We start from the raw sequence: 20,979 nt of genomic DNA on the forward strand, positions 1-20,979 counted from the left end.
GTCATTAAAGTGATTTTAAAATTTTTATATGAAGCAGCACATTGAGTACAAAACATGAACCTAGTTACAAAGTAGTGAAAACCTATTTTAATAATGATATCTCCTTAATTTCCCCACCTGCAATTTAATCATGCTGTTAATTCCTCAAGATGGAGACTTCAGTTGTTCCTCTTCTCTAGTGTTCTGTGCAGGGCTTTCCTACAGAGGTTTCCACATTCTTCCTGCTCTACTTTCTTCTCTTAGGAAGAACAGAGCATTTTACCCGCCTCTTCGCACTTACCTGCAGCCTGATAGAAACATGGATGAAGATTTGGGGTAGCTGGTTATTAAGGAAACCACCTTGGATGACACAGATCTTTGGCAGATTTTCTTAAAACTGTAGCCTATGTATTGTGAAAGGAGAAAGAGAGCTGTATAAGAGTAGTTTTGGCCGGTGCCAGTGGATCGTGCCTGTAATCTTAGCTACTTAGGAGGCTGAGATCTGAGGATCGAGGTTCAAAGCCAACCTGGGCAGGAAAGTCCATGAGACTCTTATCTCCAATAAACCACCAGAAAAACAGAAGTGGTGCTGTGGCTCAAGTGGTAGAGGTTAGATTGAGCTTAAGAGCTGAGGGACAGTGCCCAGGCCCAGAGTTCAAGCCTCATGACAAAAAAAAAAGAGTGGATTTGATGCTTACTGAATGAGTAATATAACTGCATCCTTGAAATGCAATGGGAACAACTTGTGTATCTACCATGGGCCTCATGTACTCATGTAGAGTACATGAGTACATGTCCATGAGTACATTCAAATACATTTTCAGATGATGGAAGCACATAGGAAATAATTTCAGAGCTCATGTAAGATTTTCAAATACAAAGAACAGCATCAACAATGTCCACTTTGTTATTACTAAGTAAGGATATATTCATCCATAGGTTTGCTGGAGGAAAAAGCTTTGCCTTTTTTTTTTTTTTTTTGGGTCCGGTCGTGGGGCCTGAACTCTGGGTCTGGACGCTGTCCCTCAGCTCTTTAGCTCAAGGCTAGCGCTCTACCACTTGAGCCACACAGTGCCACTCCGGCTTTTTTCTTTTTGCTTATGTGGTGCTGAGGAATCGAACCCAGGGCCTCGAGCATGCAAGGCAAGTGCTCTACCACTGAGCCACCTTCCCAGCCCCAAGCTTTGCCTTTTTAAATGTGTATCCTGTCAAAAGTTAACAGAAATCTCTGTTTTGTTCTCACTTTCTCTCTCTCATATGTATGTGTGTGTGTGTTTGTGAAGAGTAAAGAAACACATCAAAGGAATTTAATTTGACTATCATCTATCTGCTAACATTTATCTATCTATTGATTATCTATCTGTCTTTCATCCAACCACCTTCCAATCCCTTACATACTCTTTCTACTTTAAGATCATTAGTGATTGTTTTGGATTCTGAGACTATTATTATTTCTTATCTTTAGACATTGCCCAAATTTTGTTTTATAATATACTGTGAAAATAAGAATATCAACAACATATTATTTTGCTTAAGAAACTCTTCTTAGGTATAAACTTTTGATTGGATGGTAAGGAATAGGGCTTGAGTTTAAATTGAACTGGCTACAGTTGATTTGGATATTGGCATTTATCCTGACTTATTGCTGAGATGATTTCTGATTACAGCCACTGGCTTGTCCTGCTGGGAAGGAATCAGTGAGGCTGAGAGATCTGGGCAGGACTGTTTTTGGGTCTTTAACCAGGACAGTCCTGAATTTATTTAAAGCTGCCAGGTGCCAGGACACATTTCAGTTCCTTATCTCCAACCCTAGCTGGTTTGATAAACGTAGAAAGACTTACCACCAGAAAATTCTGGAGAAAAACATGATTTCAATCAGCCCACTGCCTTTTAAACCTCTTACCGCCTTATAATTCCTCTCCTCTCCCACCTCTCCCCCTCCCACCCCCTTTTGTTTTCTCTTCCTTTCCCCCTCTCCCTCCTTCATCCTCTTCCCTTTTCTTCTTCCTCCCTTCCCTTCCCTCCTTTCCCCTCTCCTCCCTCTTTTTCCTTCCTTTCTCTCCCTTCCCTTTCCTCCCTCCCTCCCTCCCTTTCTTCCTTCCTTCCTTCCTTCTTTCATTTTCTTTCTTTCCTCTCCTGCTCTTTTCTGTTCTTTCCTCTCCTCCCTTACTCTATTTTCCTAACACTTGCTTATTCACTTCCTCCATCCTGCAAGACTCTTTCTGAAAGGCAGTAGGGAGAAGAAAGGCACCAATGGCAGAGAACACTAACTAAAACAATCAGATAGTGAATTGCTCAAGACCACGCTTCACTTTGCTTCCATAGATGCATATAAATAAACCGAAGACAACAAGGACATTTCAGGGGTGTTTGCCTGTGTCCCAGCACGTGGGAGGCTGAGGCAGAAGCATTTGAGGCCAGCCTGGAGTGCACAGTGAGACTGTCTCAAAATAAACAAGAAAGAAACATAAACCCAAAGCAACAACAACAATAAAAATCACATTTCCTCCACATGAAAACAACAAAAAATGTCGGCATAAAGGAGAGGCCATATAAATAGTGTTTATAGCTACATGCAATCCCAGCACGTGGGAAGCTAAGAGGCAGGAGGAGCCCAGAGTGATTTCATATCTACTCCACTCACCGATTCCATAGTATACATGTGTATGCTGGCCCAGGTAGATGCGAATAAGCTTTGCCTCTCATTTTTGGATATTTAAAAATGTATGATACATGGAATAACTGAATATTCTTTTGGCTGGCCACATCGATGGACTCTGGGCAGGGTGTTAAAGAGGACAATCGGATGATACTCTGATTTTGCAAATTTGGGAATTTCTCCAATCATCATCAAAGGTTTGCGGTCATTTTCTGTCTCAATCCTAGAATAAGGGGAAACTTTTCTCCCTTCTTTGTGCCTGTCATGGTTGGGCAACAAGAAGGGGAGGAGAGGTTTGGCTAAGGAAATGTCACGTGGAGCCACTGTGGGTATTGTTCCAGCTCTTCTTTCCTTAAAACTCGCCTCAGAACCCCACGTTGTAAACCTGATTTTGCTGATGAGGAAATTAGTCCAGAGTACCAAGAAGCTAGCCCAAAGCCAGACAGGAAGAAACTGAGTGAGGATGTGAAGTAGACTCTTGTCTTACTGTTGTAGGTCTGCCTGCTGTTTTGACATCATCTCTTGTGTTGCCTGGACACAAAGAGAGACACAAACTTGCAAAAAGCAGGTGTCTAGACCTAAGGCTGTTAGATAAATTATTCCCAGGATCTATTTTGTAATTTGATTGGTTGGCCTCTTCTTTCCCGGGTCCTTGGGTGGGATGTGACACTAAATGGAAAAGTCCAGTTTCAGGTTGAAACCTTACTTTCTCAAGATGCAGGAAAGAGCCACCTTCAGAGGTATTTCCCTCACTTCCTTCCTGCCCCTAGGGTAGTGTAGTACTTCTTCCACAGTGGGGATCTCAGGCATGGTTTCTGATCATGACCTTGATGCTACTACTAATTCATTTGCCTGCTAGGATTAGGCTGAGCCTCCTCTCTTGCCTCCAGGAAAACAGTTTCCTCTTTCATTTCTGCTCAGTTATTTCCTCTCTCTATCTTCCAACAGGCAATAATTGATTCAGGTATGATTTGGATTTTCAAAACAGGTTTTCTGAGCCACCTCTTCTTTTTTCTTCCTTATAAATCTGACCAGCAAATAGGAAACAAAGAAACCATCTTAAAATGCCATATGAGAAGCGTCAACTAAACCACATAGGTCTTATTTTGATCTCTATATGAAAGATCAGAGCTCATAGAATCAATGGCTCTGTTGTTTAGTAAATAATGTATTTCAGGTTTTCAGCCTCCAGAGGCTGTTGAATCTTTCTGGTGCCGGGGAACATGACTCTGCTGGCTCTTAGCTGGCATTGTCCTGTACCTTGGTGGAAAGGGCTCTGGGAAGGAAAGATGTTTTACTTTTGAGAGCTTAGATTCCATATAGCATTCCTACTTGTATTCCTGGTGCCAAGGACAACACCAGCCACATTGTAAGCACTCAATAAATGTTTGTTGAATGAGGCGTAGTTGGGGTAACCTTATTTGCTCTCTCAGAGCTTCGATTGAAGGGCCTGGCCTCAAATTTCCTCTAGTGTTCCTGCAGTGTGTGTGTGTGTGTGTGTGTGTGTGTGTGTGTGTGTTTGCTACTCAAGGTTGGTGCTCTACCATATGAGCCACAGTTCCACTTTTGGCTTTTTTGCTAGTTAAGTGGAGCTAAGAGCCTTAAGCACTTTTCTGCCAGGACTGGCTTTGAACCGTGGATGCTTAGATCTCAGTCTGTTGAGTAGCTAGGATATGTGTGAACTGCCAGTGCTTGGCGATTCTACAGTTTTGTAAAAGCTTGGCATGGGCATTTCAGTTCTCTTAGTCATTTATCTTCTTCCCTGTTTGCATGGGTTTCTGGCACCAAGAGTGTCCTATTTAACTTTCTTCTTAAATCTCTTTCTTCAAGTTTGCAAACATCTTGTGTCATGCTAATCCAGGGAAAGCTTACTTGTGGATCAGGCTGTTTGGGTTTTGTGTGCCTTTGGGTAGTCTTGTCTTAATAAGGATTGGCCCAAGTATTCTTTTGTTTTCTATCCCCTGAAAGACTCTCACTGTAACTTGTCACCTCTTCTATATATTGAACCTCTGTTTATTTGTTGACTTGAAAACAATTTAGGCACACAGCAGCACCAACATGTGATAGTGGAAAATACAAACGCAGGCCAGGGACTTGTTTATCTTGGTCAGTTAGTCACTGGCCTGACTGAATACACTGTGTTATAGCTAAAGCTCTGTAAATATAGTTAAGGCTTAGGTTTCACAGAGAGCTCTTTCTTAGTAACTATACGTAACATAATTTTTCACACACATCAACTTCTGCTGAAAACATGACTCGCCTTTCATGTCTAAGTTTTAATAACTGATTTCCAGGGCTAACTATAATAGCTGAGTCCTGATTGTTGACTAGGATGTAAAAAAAAAAAAAGGAATGATAATTGGCTTCAAGTTTTCTTCCAACATCCATCCATCGTATTCCTCAAATGACAACGTGAATAGGCTCTTACACCAGAGTAGCCTGAGTTCTTTCTCATGAATCAGGTAGGTTATATGGCATGGCTCCAGAGCTCATGGTTTCTCTTCTGTAAGTTAGAAATGCCAATTCTCTTTTCAAGTAGGATTTTTGGTAAAGATAAGAAACAAGATGTGTACAAAGGGTCTAGTGGGAAGCTGAGCTTGGCTAGAGAGAGCTATCAGCAAGTCAGGAAATAGCAGCATTTCTTCTATCATTATAATCATTTATTAAGTTGACTTTGTCCGTTTGGGGGAAGAAACAGTCACAAAACTGGGTTTTGGAAATTGATATCTTACCTTTGGTGAATCAGCTTGTCCTAGTAAACTGTTCATGGACAAACCCCACTTGGACCAAAAAGTGTGTTCTTGATTCAGCTGCAGTAACAAAAGCATAAGCTAAATCCCCTTTATGAAGCTTGTCTTTCTCAACATAGTTTTCCTTTCCCTATGAAAGAAATATATGTATTTTTTTCCTAAAGGAGAAAGGTATGTTTGGAAAAGCAAAGTGTCTAGACGTGATGATTTTTACCTACTTCTTTTCTGTTTTATCATTGATGAAATAAATGGCAATCAACCCCAAATGAAAGCATTTCTGATATTCTACAGTTTTGAAGAAAGAAGATATAACTGTAAGGAAGGTACATAATATTTGGGATATGATCTTAGTCCTTTTTGTGCTTGTAATATCTTAGCAATGCATATTTATTTGTGAGAGATTAAAAATGCTATTGTCCTTTCAAATGGGTTGTCCTGCTCTGTAGTGGTTTTTTTTTACTCAAAGTCAGTTCTGTTGAATAGCTATGAGTTGTCCCATTTTTCATAAGTAATAACTGTGTCAAGCTGTGCTAACAAAATATCCTCACATAACTGTTAATAAGCATTGTCATTTTAAGCATGAAACAGTTTAGCTAATGATTTATCTCTTATAATGCAGCACTCTGGGCAGCTGTATGAGTCAACTCTTTAGCAAGTCAAGTAATTTCTTTAACAAAATGTTAAGCACAGATGGACCATAAGCTGTCAGTTAACTATTATTGTGCGTGCATCTGTTGGCTTTCAATGCACTGTTTTATGTATCCAGTCAGTCACTTAGGCGCAGCTCCGTGAAAAGCCGAACCTACTCTGATTGGCAAATAAAATGTTCATTTGTCTCTTCTTCCTATTGTTTTGTTTGGGTAACACATGTCAGCAGCTCAATTACCCAGTTCATTAACAGGTCCCAAAGGACATGATGGCCAGCCCGATAAGAGGGCAATTGTGGCACATATGGTCAATAATGGCCTCTCTCTTGGCAATTGTAAATAGAACTCACTTGGCTCTTTGCCTTTCAGAAGAACTACTGTTTTCCTGCTCCCCTTCAGTGTCCAAATCACCATTCTTTGCCCGTGTGATTCAACTCCAGTGCGCTCGAATCTTTGCACACAGAATCTTAGACAATATCTCTCTCAGTAGTGGCCCACTAGCTCTAAACTCTCACGATGAGTGACTTTTAAGTGCTCTCTCTGTGTGTGTGTGTGTGTGTGTGTGTGTGTGTGTGTGTGTGTGTGTGTGTTGGGGGGGGGTTCTTACCGTGGAAACTATTCTTGGAAAGCTGTTAGCTGATTAATTAGTTAACTAATCACTTTCCTTAATTGAACAGCAACACATTTTCTTGAGGGCTTTAGTCTCTTTTGCTTTGAAATGCTCTACTGTGATTACCATTTTCAAAAGCAGTCCCCCCCCCCACAATGGAGCTAGAAGTTGTTTGCATGATGGGGAGGGAAAGGGGGACCTATCTTTGTTGGAAGAGCAAGATTCATGTTGTAAAAGACACAGACACACAGATAATCTCTCTGTCTGTCTCTGTCTGTCTCTGTCTCTGTCTCTCTCTCCATTACTTGCCCACAAGACAAAGGGTTTAAATCCTTGGGTGATGCTGGGTGAGCCCGTAGCCTTACATACCAGCAAGGCCTTCCTCCTCGCCGGTACCCAGGTACCACCAGGGCACGTTTTTATGAATCCCTTAAGGCAAAACTCTGCTTCTACCCGGGGATGTGAAAGAGCTCCAGCATATACCTCCTCCGCCCCCCTTAAATATCTCACCGAATCCAGCCATTAGAAATGCCAACCGGCCGGGCTGCTCTGGTGCAGGCGGCACGGAGGGGAGCGTGTGTTTGTGGCACCTGCGGTCCCTGACTCCCCTGGGGGACAGGTAGGGGCTGACGGCCCACCTCTCCATCTAGCCATGGACCGAGGCTGGGAATCCCACGGACCCCTGAAACTGAGCTCTGGCGGCCCGAGGATGCGGGGGGGGGGCGGTTCTTGGGGACCACGCAGCGCAGCCTCTCGGGGGGCATCTCGGGGTGCGGCCGCGGGGCGGGCTGGTCAGCGCTTATCTTAAACAAACACGCAGCGGTCCGCGGTGCGCGCCCTGCAAATCACCGCCGGGCCCAGCTACGTCCTCGGCCCCTCGCTTCTCCCCCTCCCGGGGCAGCCGGCACTCGGGGAGTTGTTGAGTGTCAGAGTTTATTTGTGTTATTTTGATTAGCCCCAACCTGGCAGGAGCTTATTTTCCTTCTAATGACCTCGTGCTGTGAGGCTGCAGCTTCCGAAGGAAGGCCCGGGGGTCACCGGGGAGGGGAAGCGCGTCGTCGCATTTCTCCAGTGAGAGCTGCACACTGCAGGCCCGGGACGGCCAGTAGGTAAACGGCTGGAGGAGCTTAATTAGATTTAGCAGTCTTGAAAGAAGGTTTCCTGCATAAAGTCCAGCGTGGCCTTGCCAAAGTTGCCACCCCTCCTCCTTTTGTAAAAATGCATTTGCTAGGCAATCTCTCTCTCTCTCTCTCTCTCTCTCTCTCTCTCTGTCTCTCTCAAAAATAACTCCTAACTTCAAATAACTTCCCCCCCCCCAAATCCATCCCCAAATTCTCATCCTTTCCGAATTCCACTGATTAGATTATTTAATCATTTCTCCTACTTTATCACCTAAGGGAATCACAATTGCTCAGACCCTAGGTCTGGGTTAAGAGTTCCAGAAGGATGAATTTATTTCTTTATTGCTTGATAGTTTATTGGGTTAGACAGAAGTTCTGGCCGTGTTTTTGAATGTTGTGGTCCATCTTTGGCTCATTCCTGGCGGAGGTGTGTATCTTATCTCCATGTCTGTGCAGTTTGAAAACACTAAAGACACCGTCTCTGATTACTTCTTAGCTTGTGAATTAATGTGGAAGAGAGGCCCTGCAGGTGCTGGGGGTCCTCCACTGGCTTGGATTAACCCCCACTGGGCATCTATTTCAACCCCTCCCTCCTCCCTCTCTGAAAAAAAAAAAAACCAACACCCAACCTCCCCTTTCTCATCCACTCAGGCTTTCTTTGTGTCTCCTGCACCCTGCCAGGCAGGTGTCAGAGCCCTGAATGAGGGTAAATGCCCCGTTGATGGATTCCACAGATGGACCGTGGAAATCGCTAGAATAGGCCTCAGCCACAGGCCATTTCTTGGGATCCAACAAAAGCCTCCAAATAAGTCAACAAAAATCCCAAAGATCACAAAGGGAAAATGTCATTTGTCATTTACTCTGGGTCCGTGAGGGAATATCAGTCTTGCCTCGTTCCTGACTTTCACCCGAGTAAACACGGGAGAGGTCATTCCCATCTTTCTCAGAGTAAAAAGGCTGCTTCAGATCAGAAACCAGTTCCTTGCGGCCAGGGCACCCCTTCCTCTTGAGTGGCAAAACTCACGGCGGCCTCGGGAGACAGTATGAAATGGGTGGATCCAAGTGGGTGCATCAAAATTAAAAGTAGACCTGCTGGAGACCTGGTAGAATAGTCTCAAAAACCCTCAAAAGGAAGCCAGGAGCCAGTGGCTCATGCTTGTAAAACCTAGCTACTCAGGAGGCTGAGATCTGAGGATCTTGGTTCCAAGCCAGCCCGGGCAGGAAAAGTCCCAGACTCTTATCTCCATTTAACCACACAAAGCTGGAAGTGGAGCTGTGGCTTAAGGGGTAGAATGGCTCAGGGATGGGCCCCAAACTCTGAATTCAAGCCCCAGTACCCACACAAAAACCCAAAGAAAACCCTCAAAAGGTTAGATGAAGTACAAAATGACTTCATAGAACTTTCACGAAGGGTTCATATATATATATATATATATATATATATATATATATATATATATATATGTATATATATTTAAAAAAATCAGTGATTGACAATGCATAGTAAAAACAATGATAAATCTAGCTCAGAAAGACAGAGGCAGGTAAAGATGGTTGGATTTGGTCTGGGGCTATCTTAGATGAAATGAAAGATGATGAGGAAGTTTGTCCTCCAGAGATTTCCCCCATCTCCTCCCATGTCTGCAAATCTCAGTGTATTATATCTGGGGCAAACCTAGAGTTTAAGTGGTTGTCATGTCTCAATTCTTTAATTACTCAAATGAAAAGCTGGCCCAGAAGAAAGGCAATGTGTCAAATTTATGCTTGTGAATTATTTTGTTTCTCTCTCTTTTTTTTTTTGCTTGTCTCCAATCTTTGAATTATATTTGTCTGGAAACTAATAATTACAGAATTCCATGTGACTAAATCCCTATAAAATCGAGGCAAGATTTCACATCTAACAGCTTTAACTAGGATGAAATATTTCCCGAGGCTACAGAAAAGGTCACAAGGGGCTAACAGACAAAGACGCACTCTCTAATTCTGTAATTCCTTCTTTAATTAAACTTCATGGTGAATCCGCTGGTGGTAATACTTCTGCCTTCTCCTCCCAGTTTGATTTATTTCCAAAGAAAGAGTCTATAACCCTCTGAGGGCATGACAATTGTCCTAGGCTTGCTTTCTCCTTTCTTCTTAATAGCAGCATCCGTGTCTTTAAGTTTCATCTTGAGAATTAATTTGAGATCATCTGGATACCTAAAAATGTGGCTCCTAAAAATCTAAAATTACCATAAGGTATAAAAAGATGTAGCAAAATTTCTTATAAAATATGGAATTGTGAGATTTTGATACCTAGAGACGGGTAACCTCTCCAAAATATTCCGGACAGTTTGTAGAATAAGCCCCGCATATCCCAGTATATTCTAGTTACTTGTTCTTGTATTTTCTTTAAGAACTTTACAGCTCTTGGAAGCCTTTTATTAAGTGCATTTTAACCAAAAAACCCCTCCAAAGCTTTAATATGAAGATATAAAGCAAGTAATCAATTCACCTTTTTGTGGTGCGCAGTAGGTTCCAGACTGACCTTGGATGTTAGGTTCAGTGAAGAGTTTGCGATGGGTCTTAGAGGCGAGCGCAAATGGTCAGACTGCCTGATTTGATTATTTCTAAATGCCTTTCTTTATTTTTAAGCAAGGCTTTAAACTTACAAAGCATTCTACAAATTTTCATCGAATTGAATTGGATTCCATTGGAAAATTCTTTGATGTGTCATATTGATCCAAATTTCATCGGATTCTGGGCAGTTCTGGAAAAGAAGCGGAGAAACAGTAGCAATATTGGTCACTCACTAAATGATTGGCATTTGAGTTAGTGTTTTGTTTCATTTTCAAAAAGACAGTGGTGTGTGTGTGTGTGTGTGTGTGATCTGAGGTGGCTTAGGCCTGGCCAGGTCATGACTTCCGTGGCTATGTGATTTGAGTCCTCCTGGGACCCCACTTTCCTTTTCCCGTGCTATGTGACATCGAACTAAAGTAAATGAACAAGTCAATGATAGCTTGTAGAAGTGTTTCAAAAATCAAAGTCTAAGTTTTCAAAGTCAGATAACTATGTGAATTAGAATCAGACTTGTGAATTGTTTTGCAATTCAAAACAAGACAATTTCCATTTTAGGCTGGACAGTGTATATCGATATTTATTTCCTTCCAACATCTATTCTTCATTTTCAAATTGGTGGACAATTTGTTAAGTAATAAAGCATATTTTGCTTGTGAAGGAATCTGGAGAGTATGATTGAACACTTTAAGTGTAGCTGAAAAAAAATCTCTTAATTTTAAGGCTGTATGACAGTAATAATCCAAAGAAATGATACTGACTCTAATTGCTATCTCTCAGCTGTTTATTCATTCATTTAGACTCAGTAATACTCTCATGTGAACACTGCTTACAGTTTCCAAATCATAACGCTAGGCATTTTGTACAGAAAAAATATAATTTCTTTCTATGAAGCTGTCTGAAAGTCTTGTTTTCACTTTCATGTAATATTTAAGACTTCATATCTAATTTGTTGTAGTAGCTTGAGTACAGCTGCATTTGTAAAATAGATGAAACTCCAACAAAATGGGTCTCTATGTGCTATGATGTAAGACTTAAAATTTAGATTTTTTTTTTCTTGGTTAAAAAGTGAATGACTCAAATTCAGGGAATTGGTGCAAATTAAATTCTGTATAAATAATGAATTTGCTTTTTATTGCATGATCTAAGAACTAGTAGTGTTTCCATGTTTAGAAAGAGTTTTTTTTTCTAGCTGGCAAATTAACCTTGGGTTGCTGACTTGACGTATTTTAAAGCCCACATCCTTTTGGGGTTTACAGATGGGGAGAAGTTAGAATTAACTTGTGAGGCTGTGGCTTTATATTGCCAAAAATGATCAGTTGGTTCAAATAATTTTCCAGTAGAGAAATCAGAGCAATCATGTCCTCTGAGTCTTTTGCAATGATGCTATGAAGAGGTTTCCTTAGTTAGATACAACTTTTCCATGCTTTTGGAATAAAAGTACTCTAGAAATACAAGTAGTGATTTTAGCCTACTAGAAAATTTAATTTGTGGTAGAACAGGCTGCCCTATTGAAATAAAATATTCTGAATCTTTTAATTGCTAATTTGTGGTACTTCTTTATTTTTAAAAATGCACACAGCAGAACTTGACTATCTATGAGTGTATAGTTCAGAGGAGACCACCATTGAGGAAAAACCACACATGCTCAGGACACAGAGTTCACTGATGATTTTCCCATGATGACGCCCAACTTTTCTAAAGACATGCCACTTTCAACAAATTGCAGATTTTCACTTTTATCATGTCATTAAGCATGTTCATTTTTACCTTGTTTTTAGGGCACCGTTTGCTTTTTTTGCAGGGGGGGCAGTCAGTTTCAGGAAGTTAAGCTCAATCAATCACATATCATTTGTGCACAAATAACCTGGCACTGAGAGTTCTATGTCAACTGGGCTGTTCCATGAGTGTGCTGGAATTCAGCATTTGTTTTTGAAATTTCTTTTGAAATTAAAAAAATAATTTTTGGCCAGTAATTGGTCAAAAACCACATGTAGCTAGGTGCTGGTGGCTCACTCCTGTAACCCTAGCTACTCAGGAGGCTGAGATCTGAGAATCGTGGTTCAAAGCCAACCAAGGCAGGAAAGTCCATGAGACTCTTATCTCCAATTAACCAGCAGAAAACTGGAGGTGGCACCATGACTCAAGTGGTAGAGCACTAACCTTGAGCTGAAGAGCTGAGAGACAGAACCCAGGCTCAGAGTTCAAGCCCCATGACGGACAAAACACAAAACAAAAAACCCCACATGTAACAAATCTGTGAATGTGGTGGGCTTTCTGTTCACATAATCCTCTTTGAAAAATAATATGAATAATTATTCTCTTAAAAGATGCAGTTGTAAAAATATTTGCCAAACTTAACAATTTTTAATAGCTCATTGACTCCTCCAAAGTTCATCTAAATAGAGTCTGGGACCTTTTTGAGAGCAGAATTCTCATCTTAGCTAGAAACCAATGTTAGAACACAATGGAATTTTTTATCCTGAGCTTTTATTTATTCCACATGCACTTGTTGAGCACCTACTGTATTCCAAGGGTTCTGGCAGGAAACAAGGCAAAGAAGGGCCATGAGCTCACAGAGCTTATTGGCTGCAGGATGTTGCTAGGTCTTGACCCTTAGGATTAATTCTTGCTGGTACTTGTAAATCTAACCAGTCTTTTTCTTTGGAAACCAGAGATGAATTTGATTAATTGACCTGACAGGGCATGGCGCATCATATTTACTTGGGAGAATTTAATAACCCTAGAGAGTCCCAAAGGAAACTTGGGAACTTCCACATACTGTTATCCTTATGGAATCTCAGTATGAGAATGTACCAGCAAAGACTGAAGGTATGCACAGGAAGAGTCAGTCGAACACAGTTTTTCACTTGAATTCATTTTGGAAAAAGCAGTCAGAGCAACAGAAACTGGAAGCATGGGAGGAAAACATTAAAACAAAAATTTGTTTGAACTCAAGGCCTGAGCCCTGTCCCTGAGCTTTTTTGCTAAAGGCTAGCTCTCTACCACCTGAGCCACAAATCCACTTCTGGTTTTTAGTGGCTAATTAGAAATCAGAATCTTGTGGATGTTCCTGCCAGGGCTGGCTTAAAACCATGATCCTTAGATCTTAGCTTCCTGAGTAGTTAGGATTACAGGCATGAGCCACTGATGTCTGGCTTGAAAGAAATTGTTAACTTCCTAGAAAATAAGCTTATTTCTTAGGCGGTATGTAATTTACAATTTAAATGCATACATGTCAGAAGTGAAACTTTTTTTTCCCCCAGTCCTGGGGCTTGAACTCAGGGCCTGGGGACTGTTCCTGAGCCAATTTGTGCTCAAGTCTAGTTGTCTACCACTTGAGCCACAGTGCTACTTTTGATCTCATGGACCTTTTTTGCCTGGTCTGCCTTAGAACCATGACCCTCAGATCTCAGCCTTCTGACTAGTTAGGCTTATAGGCATGAGCTTAAAAAAAAAACTTCAACTTTTTTTTTAAGCTCACTGCCTGTGAGCCTAGCTAGCTCAGGAAGGCTGAGATCTGAGGGATCATCGGTTCAAAGGCCAGACCAGGCCAAAAAAGGTCCATGAGATCAAAAGTAGCACTGTGGCTCAAGTGGTAGAGAGCTAGCCTTGAGAATGAAATTGGTCAGGGAACAGTCACCAGGCCCAGAGTTCAAGCCCCAGGACCTGACAAAAAAGAAAAAAAAGAAGAAAAAAAATTCAGTGGGAAGTATTTTAATGAACTTGGGAAATCTGACAGGGAAAAGAATGAATCCAAAGTATTTGACACCGGTTATTCTCCAAAGCATTGTACAATCTGCATCACTCATCTGGGAATGGGCTGGGAATGTGAACTCAAGGGGTGGAGCCTAGAATTCTGAGACTAAACCATCCAAGTGATTCTGATGATTCAACTGTTTGAGAACCCTTGGTGCTACAACGATCTCCATATGATTGCCTAGTTTAGCTTACATTTATCAAAGATATATTCATGTAAGTTATATTGGAAGCTTTTTACAATGTGTTAAATGGAACTTTTTCTTAGTATGCTAATATTCCTTTAAAATGTTCTTATAGTTGGGCTGGAGGTGTACCTCAAGTGGTGCTTAATTTTCAGGTATATTTTCTTTTTTTTTTTTCCATGATAAAACATTCTTTCTTTTACAACCCCAACACACACAAAAAAAACTATTTGTAGGAAAAAAATGGTTTTGTACATGGGATGAAACAATATAAATTCAAAATTTACAGATAAGGGTTAGCTCTATCACTCATCTCTTTAAAAAGTTTCTATGAATATCCAGTCAAAACCAACAGGGTATCTCTCTTGAAATGTAATCTCTATGGATTCCAAGTAGACCACAGGCTGCACACTGTCTTGGAATGTCCTCAGAAGGCTCTGTCATTAAATAGGTAACAGAGTAAAAACTTCAGAGTCCTTTCTTTCAAATGGAAGAGGGAAACACAGGAACAGAAGGAACTACTCAAACTTCGTCTTCTTTCCTTGTTTCCTTGTGGTTTGAAGTCTCCACCTCCTCCTCCTCCTCCCCTGCCTCCTCGGAAGCCTCCCTGGCCTCCAAAACTCCCCGGCCTCCAAAACCGCCCCGGCCGCCTCGGCCAAATCCGCCTTGGCCTCCTCTGCCTCGCCCTCCAAAGCCTCCTCTGCCTCCACCTCAACCCCCGAAGCCACTTTCACCCTTGGGCTTGGCCCAGTCCAAAGTAACTTTGTTAGGTATATTTTCTTTAATTTGTCACATATATTACTAATTTTCTATATTGTCTCTTCAGTTTATATGTGTACCAAATATAGGAGCTTGTAAGCATATGGATGGGTTCATCTGGAATGTGCACATTTTGGGAGGGGAGCCTATAATTTATACTGAAAATTTACATTTCTATAGTGAAGAGTTAGAAGTTGGAGCTTAAGAAATACAAATAGAGTTGAGCATGGCGGGGCACACCTGTAATCCTAGTACACTGGAGACTGAAGCAGGAAGGCCAGCCTGGGTTATGTAGTAGGACCTTGTCTCAACAAACAAAAATGAGACACAGAGAGATAGAGAGAGAGAGATAAAGGGCAGGGGGAGAGAGAAACATAATTTATTTTGACATTGTTTCTAGAACCACCTGCACTTGTCCAGATCTTACCAGCCTGGGGGAAGGAATGTGTTCCCTTGATGTTGACATAGATAATCTACAGTATGCTGGCTGATGTTTCCATTTGCTGACAGACAACCCTTTCTCTGGATTGTCTTCAGTTTCAGACTATGTTAGGAGACACTAGGATGATTTTAAACCCTGATTCCTCCTCTGGCCTCCTGTCTGACACTGAGAGTTCTTTTGCCACTCTCTGCCCCCTGCCTCAGTGCCTGTAGACATTGCTCTCTTGCCTGGCACCCGGGTGCACCTTTAAACTTGGAACTCAGCAGGCCACTAGGAACTCTGTATGGACAAAGCTTGTTTTCTGGTGGAACTCTAAAGTGTTCCCAGCAGGAGCAAGCAGAGCGCTGTGACCCTGCTTCCCATCAAATCCTGGCCTGGAAAGGTTCCTCTTAGGCCCCAAATGTTGGTAGCTTCTGTCATAGATTCTTCCTGTAAGGATTCTGACTTTGTTCTCATTAAAGCATTTTCAAATATCTGTTGGTGAGATACTATGTTTAAACATTAAAAAAAAATGTTTATAGGAGTAGTGGAATCCAGAAAGGCATAGGAATTATGTCGTTGGTGTTACTATTGCTTGAGGCTGTTGATTTTTAGCCACTAAATCAATTTTGGAATTAAAAAAATCATTTAAAAAATCACAGTTAACAGATTTCTCATTGCAAAATGCTGATTAAAAGTAAGCGGTTTGGACATGGGCCAAGTGCTGGTGGCTCACACCTGTAACTCTAGTACTTAGGAGGCTGAGATCAGAGGATTCATGGTTTAAAGCCATCTTGGGCAAGAAAGTCCACGAGACTCTTCTCTCCAATAAATTGTTCAGAAAAAGCTGGAAGTAGTACTGTGGCTCAAGTGGTAGAGCACTAGCCTTGAGCAAAATAAAGCCCAGGGACAGCTCCCAGACCCTGAATTTAAGCCCCAGGACTGGTATCCCCAAAAAGTTTGGACATGGGATTGGAGGAACAGTTAAGTGGTAAAACATCTGCTTAGCAAGTTCAAATCTCAGTTCCACCACCACCAAAAGGAAAAGAAAAGAAATGAAAAACACATAAAAGGTGTGGAAGTGTTGCCTTGCAATCCCAGCATGCAAGAGGCTGAGGCAGGAAGATAGAAAGTTCAAGCTAGCTTGGGCTACAAAGCCGTGTCTTGAAACAAATGAGCAACAGACAGACAGCTCCCCTGCAAAATAAAAAAATAAATAAATAAACTCCCCACAGGGGGGGAAAACAAAAAGAAAGGAAATTACCTGTGATTCATTTACTACACATCAACGAACTGTATTCTCGTGAAGTGCTAAGTACAGAGCCACAAAAATGGAATCAGGGTTTTATAAAGGCTTTTCCCTATTTTCTAAGAGCTCAAAAGACAGATGGTCAGAGCAGGTAATTTTGCCCTGAGCAGCAGGAGGGCAGGTAGAAGAAGAGGTTGAATACTATTTGCTAATGTCCTATGAACTGCAGGGGCTGGGAATCCAATGGTACTTCAAGTGGCTTGGTCAGATTTGCTTAGGGTTCATTATTCTATTGTGTTTCCTTTCCTCTTGTACTTTTAGCCACGGCACCCCAATCAGATGAAGGCTCTGACATCGACTCTGAACCGGATCTCCCGCTAAAGAGGAAACAGCGCCGGAGCCGGACCACCTTCACCGCAGAGCAGCTGGAAGAACTGGAGCGAGCTTTTGAGAGAACTCACTACCCTGACATCTACACGAGGGAGGAGCTGGCCCAGAGGGCCAAGCTCACAGAGGCCCGAGTGCAGGTAAGGTCTTTACATCCGTAGCCTCCTCAAGTCTATTGTGGTTTAGAGGATGTGATCACCTTACCCGTGATGCATGGAAATCCATTTTGTTCATGCTCACTCATCTGATGGTGAGCCAGGTACCATGTGGAGCCTGGGGTAGTTCAATACATTTTGGATAGTTCTTCAGTGCCAGCTACTATTTAAGGTGTTTTAGGTGAATTAACTCTTTTAATCATCCCTACAACTCTGGGCTGATACCTGTCACTGCCCCTCAGATCGCAGACAGTGAGACAGAAAGGTAGACTAGTTAAATAATTACCCAGGTCTTCACCTGCATACTGAGTATAGCCATAATTGGATCCTTCACTTTTTGGCCTTTCCATTAGGAAAATGTGCCAAGGTGCATAAGATAAAGTTCCTTCATTTAGATTTCATAGTCTGGGAGCATGCCAAGCAATTACATTATCTTATGACCATGTTCAATCATCTTTCAAATTCATGGGAACACTCTGAGGCTTGGGGAAATGGCTGCTTAGATGTAACATGTTTCTATTGAGTGAAGAATAATCTTTTCATCACCAGTGATGAACTTCTTTCTGTTAGTTTGACAAATTATAAAAGACTTAGTGTAGCCCAGTGCCAGTAGTTCATATCTGTAATTTTAGTTATTCAGGAGGCGAGATTTGAGGATCGTAGTTCCAAGCCAGCAGGGGGAGAAAAAAAACCAAGACTCTTATCTTCAATGAACTAGAGATTAGTTAACTAGAGACTCTTAACTTCAGTTAATGAGCAAAAACCCAGAAGTGGAGATCCGAAAGCCAAGCTCTGGATTCAAGCCCTAATACTGGCACACATACATCAAAAAGCTTAGGGTATCACAGAGCTATCTGAATATAATTAAAGTCAGGCCAGTGCCTTGGCAGTGAGTTGGCCTCACTTGGTGGATACTTTTACATAAACAACTCATTATCTCTCCTTTTAGAGCATCTTACAGACATAGCCTCGTCCAGCTACAGAGCCTAGGGAGAGGGGTTCCTTCATTCAGCCTCCATAGGAGCATATAGAGCTAGGAAAGTTAAAGAGTGCAGAGAAGAAGCAAAAGAGTTCTCTCCAGGGCTCCAGTCCAATGAGGGTAATGAAAGAAACACATAAATAAGTTTGGAAACAAAGCAGACACTACAAGTGCCGAGAGAGAGAGAGAGAGAGAGAGAGAGAGAGAGAGAGAGAGAGAGAGAGAGAGAGAGAGAGAGAGAGAGAGAGGGGGGGGGGGGGGGGGAGGGAGAGGGAGAGGGAGAGAGAAAGTGTCATAAGAGTGGGGAAATAGAAAAGACAAGATCTTAGAGGAAATAAGAGAGGCACGGGTCAGACGTTTATTGGACAGAGAGGATGAGAATATTAATATGAAGGAATGATACGAATGAAGGCACAGAGTTGGAAATGCCTGGGCTACCTATCTGTGAGATGATCTTCCATTTCCATTCCACATGGCGAGATCAGGTAATCTGACCATCAGTTTGGTTAGATTGGGAGGCTGGTAGGGTGGGAGATGGGATGGGATCTCGGGCTGCACACAGGCAAGCTCACACTTGTGATAGGTGTTGGGTGCCAGGGCATGAAATAGGTAGTGGCAGTAGGGTTGGCAAGAAAGAGGTGGTAATGAAAGATCTTCAGAAGACTACGTGGGTTATGTAAGCTAGAGGTGCGTAGAAGGGTGAAGGAAAAGTCACAGACACAGTGACATTCATTGGACTGATGACTAATTATTCAATCAATTAATTTCACAGGGATACACAATCTTCCTCCCTAATGCAGAGTTAGAAAGGATCTCCGTTACCTAGGAATCACAATTTACTTCGCATCCCAGTGAAATGGGTAGTCTGTATCCAGTAGTTCTATAATCTAGTCCTGTAATATTTTAAGAATGTATATAACATTGTTACAAAAGTATATATCATGTTGATTCTGTTATAATTATGTGCTTACCTGGCTTAAATGGAAAAGACTTCTACTTGTTCGTTGCTGGTGCATATCTACTATATTTTAGCATTTAGCTTCTATACTTCATGGCTGGCCAAGTCCACTTCCTATGTGTGCTCTTAAGATAGATCCACGAGCACTTCTGAATTCAGTGTGAATGAAAAAAATGAGCTTTTATTTTAAAGAGATGAGACAAGGAGGGAGACACCAAACTGAACTTTTCAGAGGTACTCTACTTTCTTTTCTGCCTTTTTCCAGAAACAAGGAGAAAGGACAGGATAAATTTCAAACCTATATTGTACAGTACCCAGCATTCCCAGGATTCTCATCTAGCTCAATGAATGTCAAAGGATAATAGTAATGGTCCATTAACTTTCAGAGGACATGGGATCAAACCAATAAAGAACAGTTCCTATTTTTCTATACAGTGCCCTCCCTTGCGAAGTAGGGCCCTCATTAATGTAACAGCTGTCTTAATGTGGCTTTAACCCGGTGACTCTTTACATTCCTATGGATTCGTTAGCTCCCTTGAGACACATCATGTCTTCCACCAGGCTATGATCTACAGCCTAACAAATTCCCTAGGACACCCAGCATATGGATCTTTTACTTCACCCAGCAGGAAAAAGAAGGGAGTAGTTAATCACTGATTAAAATGCCAGAAGAAAATCCTTTAGTTTTTAGAAGGATCTGGGAAAGCAGTAGCTAAGTCAACTCCTTTGAGTGATAACCAGAAAGTGTGAGTTAGTTTAATTTGGGGCACCTGGGAAAACTCCAGTCCAAACCTTGAAACCTCAAACCCTGTCTCGCCTTGAGGAAAATTATTTCTGCATTGTCTGGATAAGGATGAGACTAAGCTGTAATGGTTTAGGTCTTTATCATTGTTTCATAAACATTCATTTGAACAGTAGCAATATTGTATTACTCAGAGCCAAATTGGACTATCCAGTCTAAAAACGGTTGTATACCAGACTGCCCAGAAGTAATAACATTAGAAGAAAAAAAAAGGACTTTATTGCATTCATTAAAGTAGCTACTCATACACAAATAATGCCAATCATTAAAGTTTTGTGGTTAACCATTACCAGCAAATACATAGGATGTTCAAAATCTTTAGTACATGCTTCATCTCAGAATGCCATGAAAGAGGCTTGTATCGTACCATACAAGATAGAAGGGAGACAGGAAGGAAAGCTACCTGTGGAAATAGCATTTACTGAGGTGTCAAAAGAGGAGGGTGTTGATTGCAATGTGCCAAATGTGTTTTGTTGAGAAAGTCATTCAATCCTGTTGTGATGGTTTGTTTGTTGTTGTTTTTTATTGTGAAAATACCCGTACAGAGGGGTTACAATTACATGGACAAGGTAATGAGTACATTTCTTATCAAGCATTGTTGCCTCCTGTTTGTTGTTATTGTTACTTTAAAAACTATGGGGTGCATGATATCAAGTGATCTTAGCCTGGGTCCGTGGGTCTCTTGGGTGATCATGGATGGACTCCAAAAGATCTGGAACACTCAAGATTTGTAAAATTGTGTGTCTCTGTATGTGTGTCAACACAAGTGTTAAATATGGTCAGGTTCTCTGGATTTCCTTATATCTGCAAGTATCATCTCTTTTCTATTCCCAAATTAAAAACACATCATCTTTCAGTATTCTTTTGAATCAGGAATTTGAGATTATGAAACAAAAGCCCCACGATTCAGTCATCTGGCATCTCTGAATAGTTTAGAAGTTAGGTACAGAAAAATTTGAAGGCCAAGATGAAAGAGCTTAGTTGGTGTTTGCTTGTGTCTGTGGTT

General features: G+C 41.5%; 1 protein-coding gene across 2 annotated transcripts in view; it reads left to right on the top strand.

Moving 5' to 3' along the window:
* Pax3 (paired box 3) overlaps positions 1–20,979 on the top strand; it is a 95,206-nt gene that overhangs the window by 45,916 nt on the left and 28,311 nt on the right. For both annotated transcript variants that reach the window (XM_042679098.1, XM_042679099.1), the window contains exon 5: positions 17,014–17,219. In XM_042679098.1, the coding sequence (XP_042535032.1) occupies positions 17,014–17,219 (206 nt within the window). The remainder of the gene's footprint in view (positions 1–17,013; positions 17,220–20,979) is intronic.

Source organism: Dipodomys spectabilis, unplaced genomic scaffold, assembly GCF_019054845.1.
Source record: "Dipodomys spectabilis isolate Male_0828 unplaced genomic scaffold, ASM1905484v1 ptg000051l, whole genome shotgun sequence".
In the NCBI taxonomy this organism is placed as follows: domain Eukaryota; kingdom Metazoa; phylum Chordata; class Mammalia; order Rodentia; family Heteromyidae; genus Dipodomys; species Dipodomys spectabilis.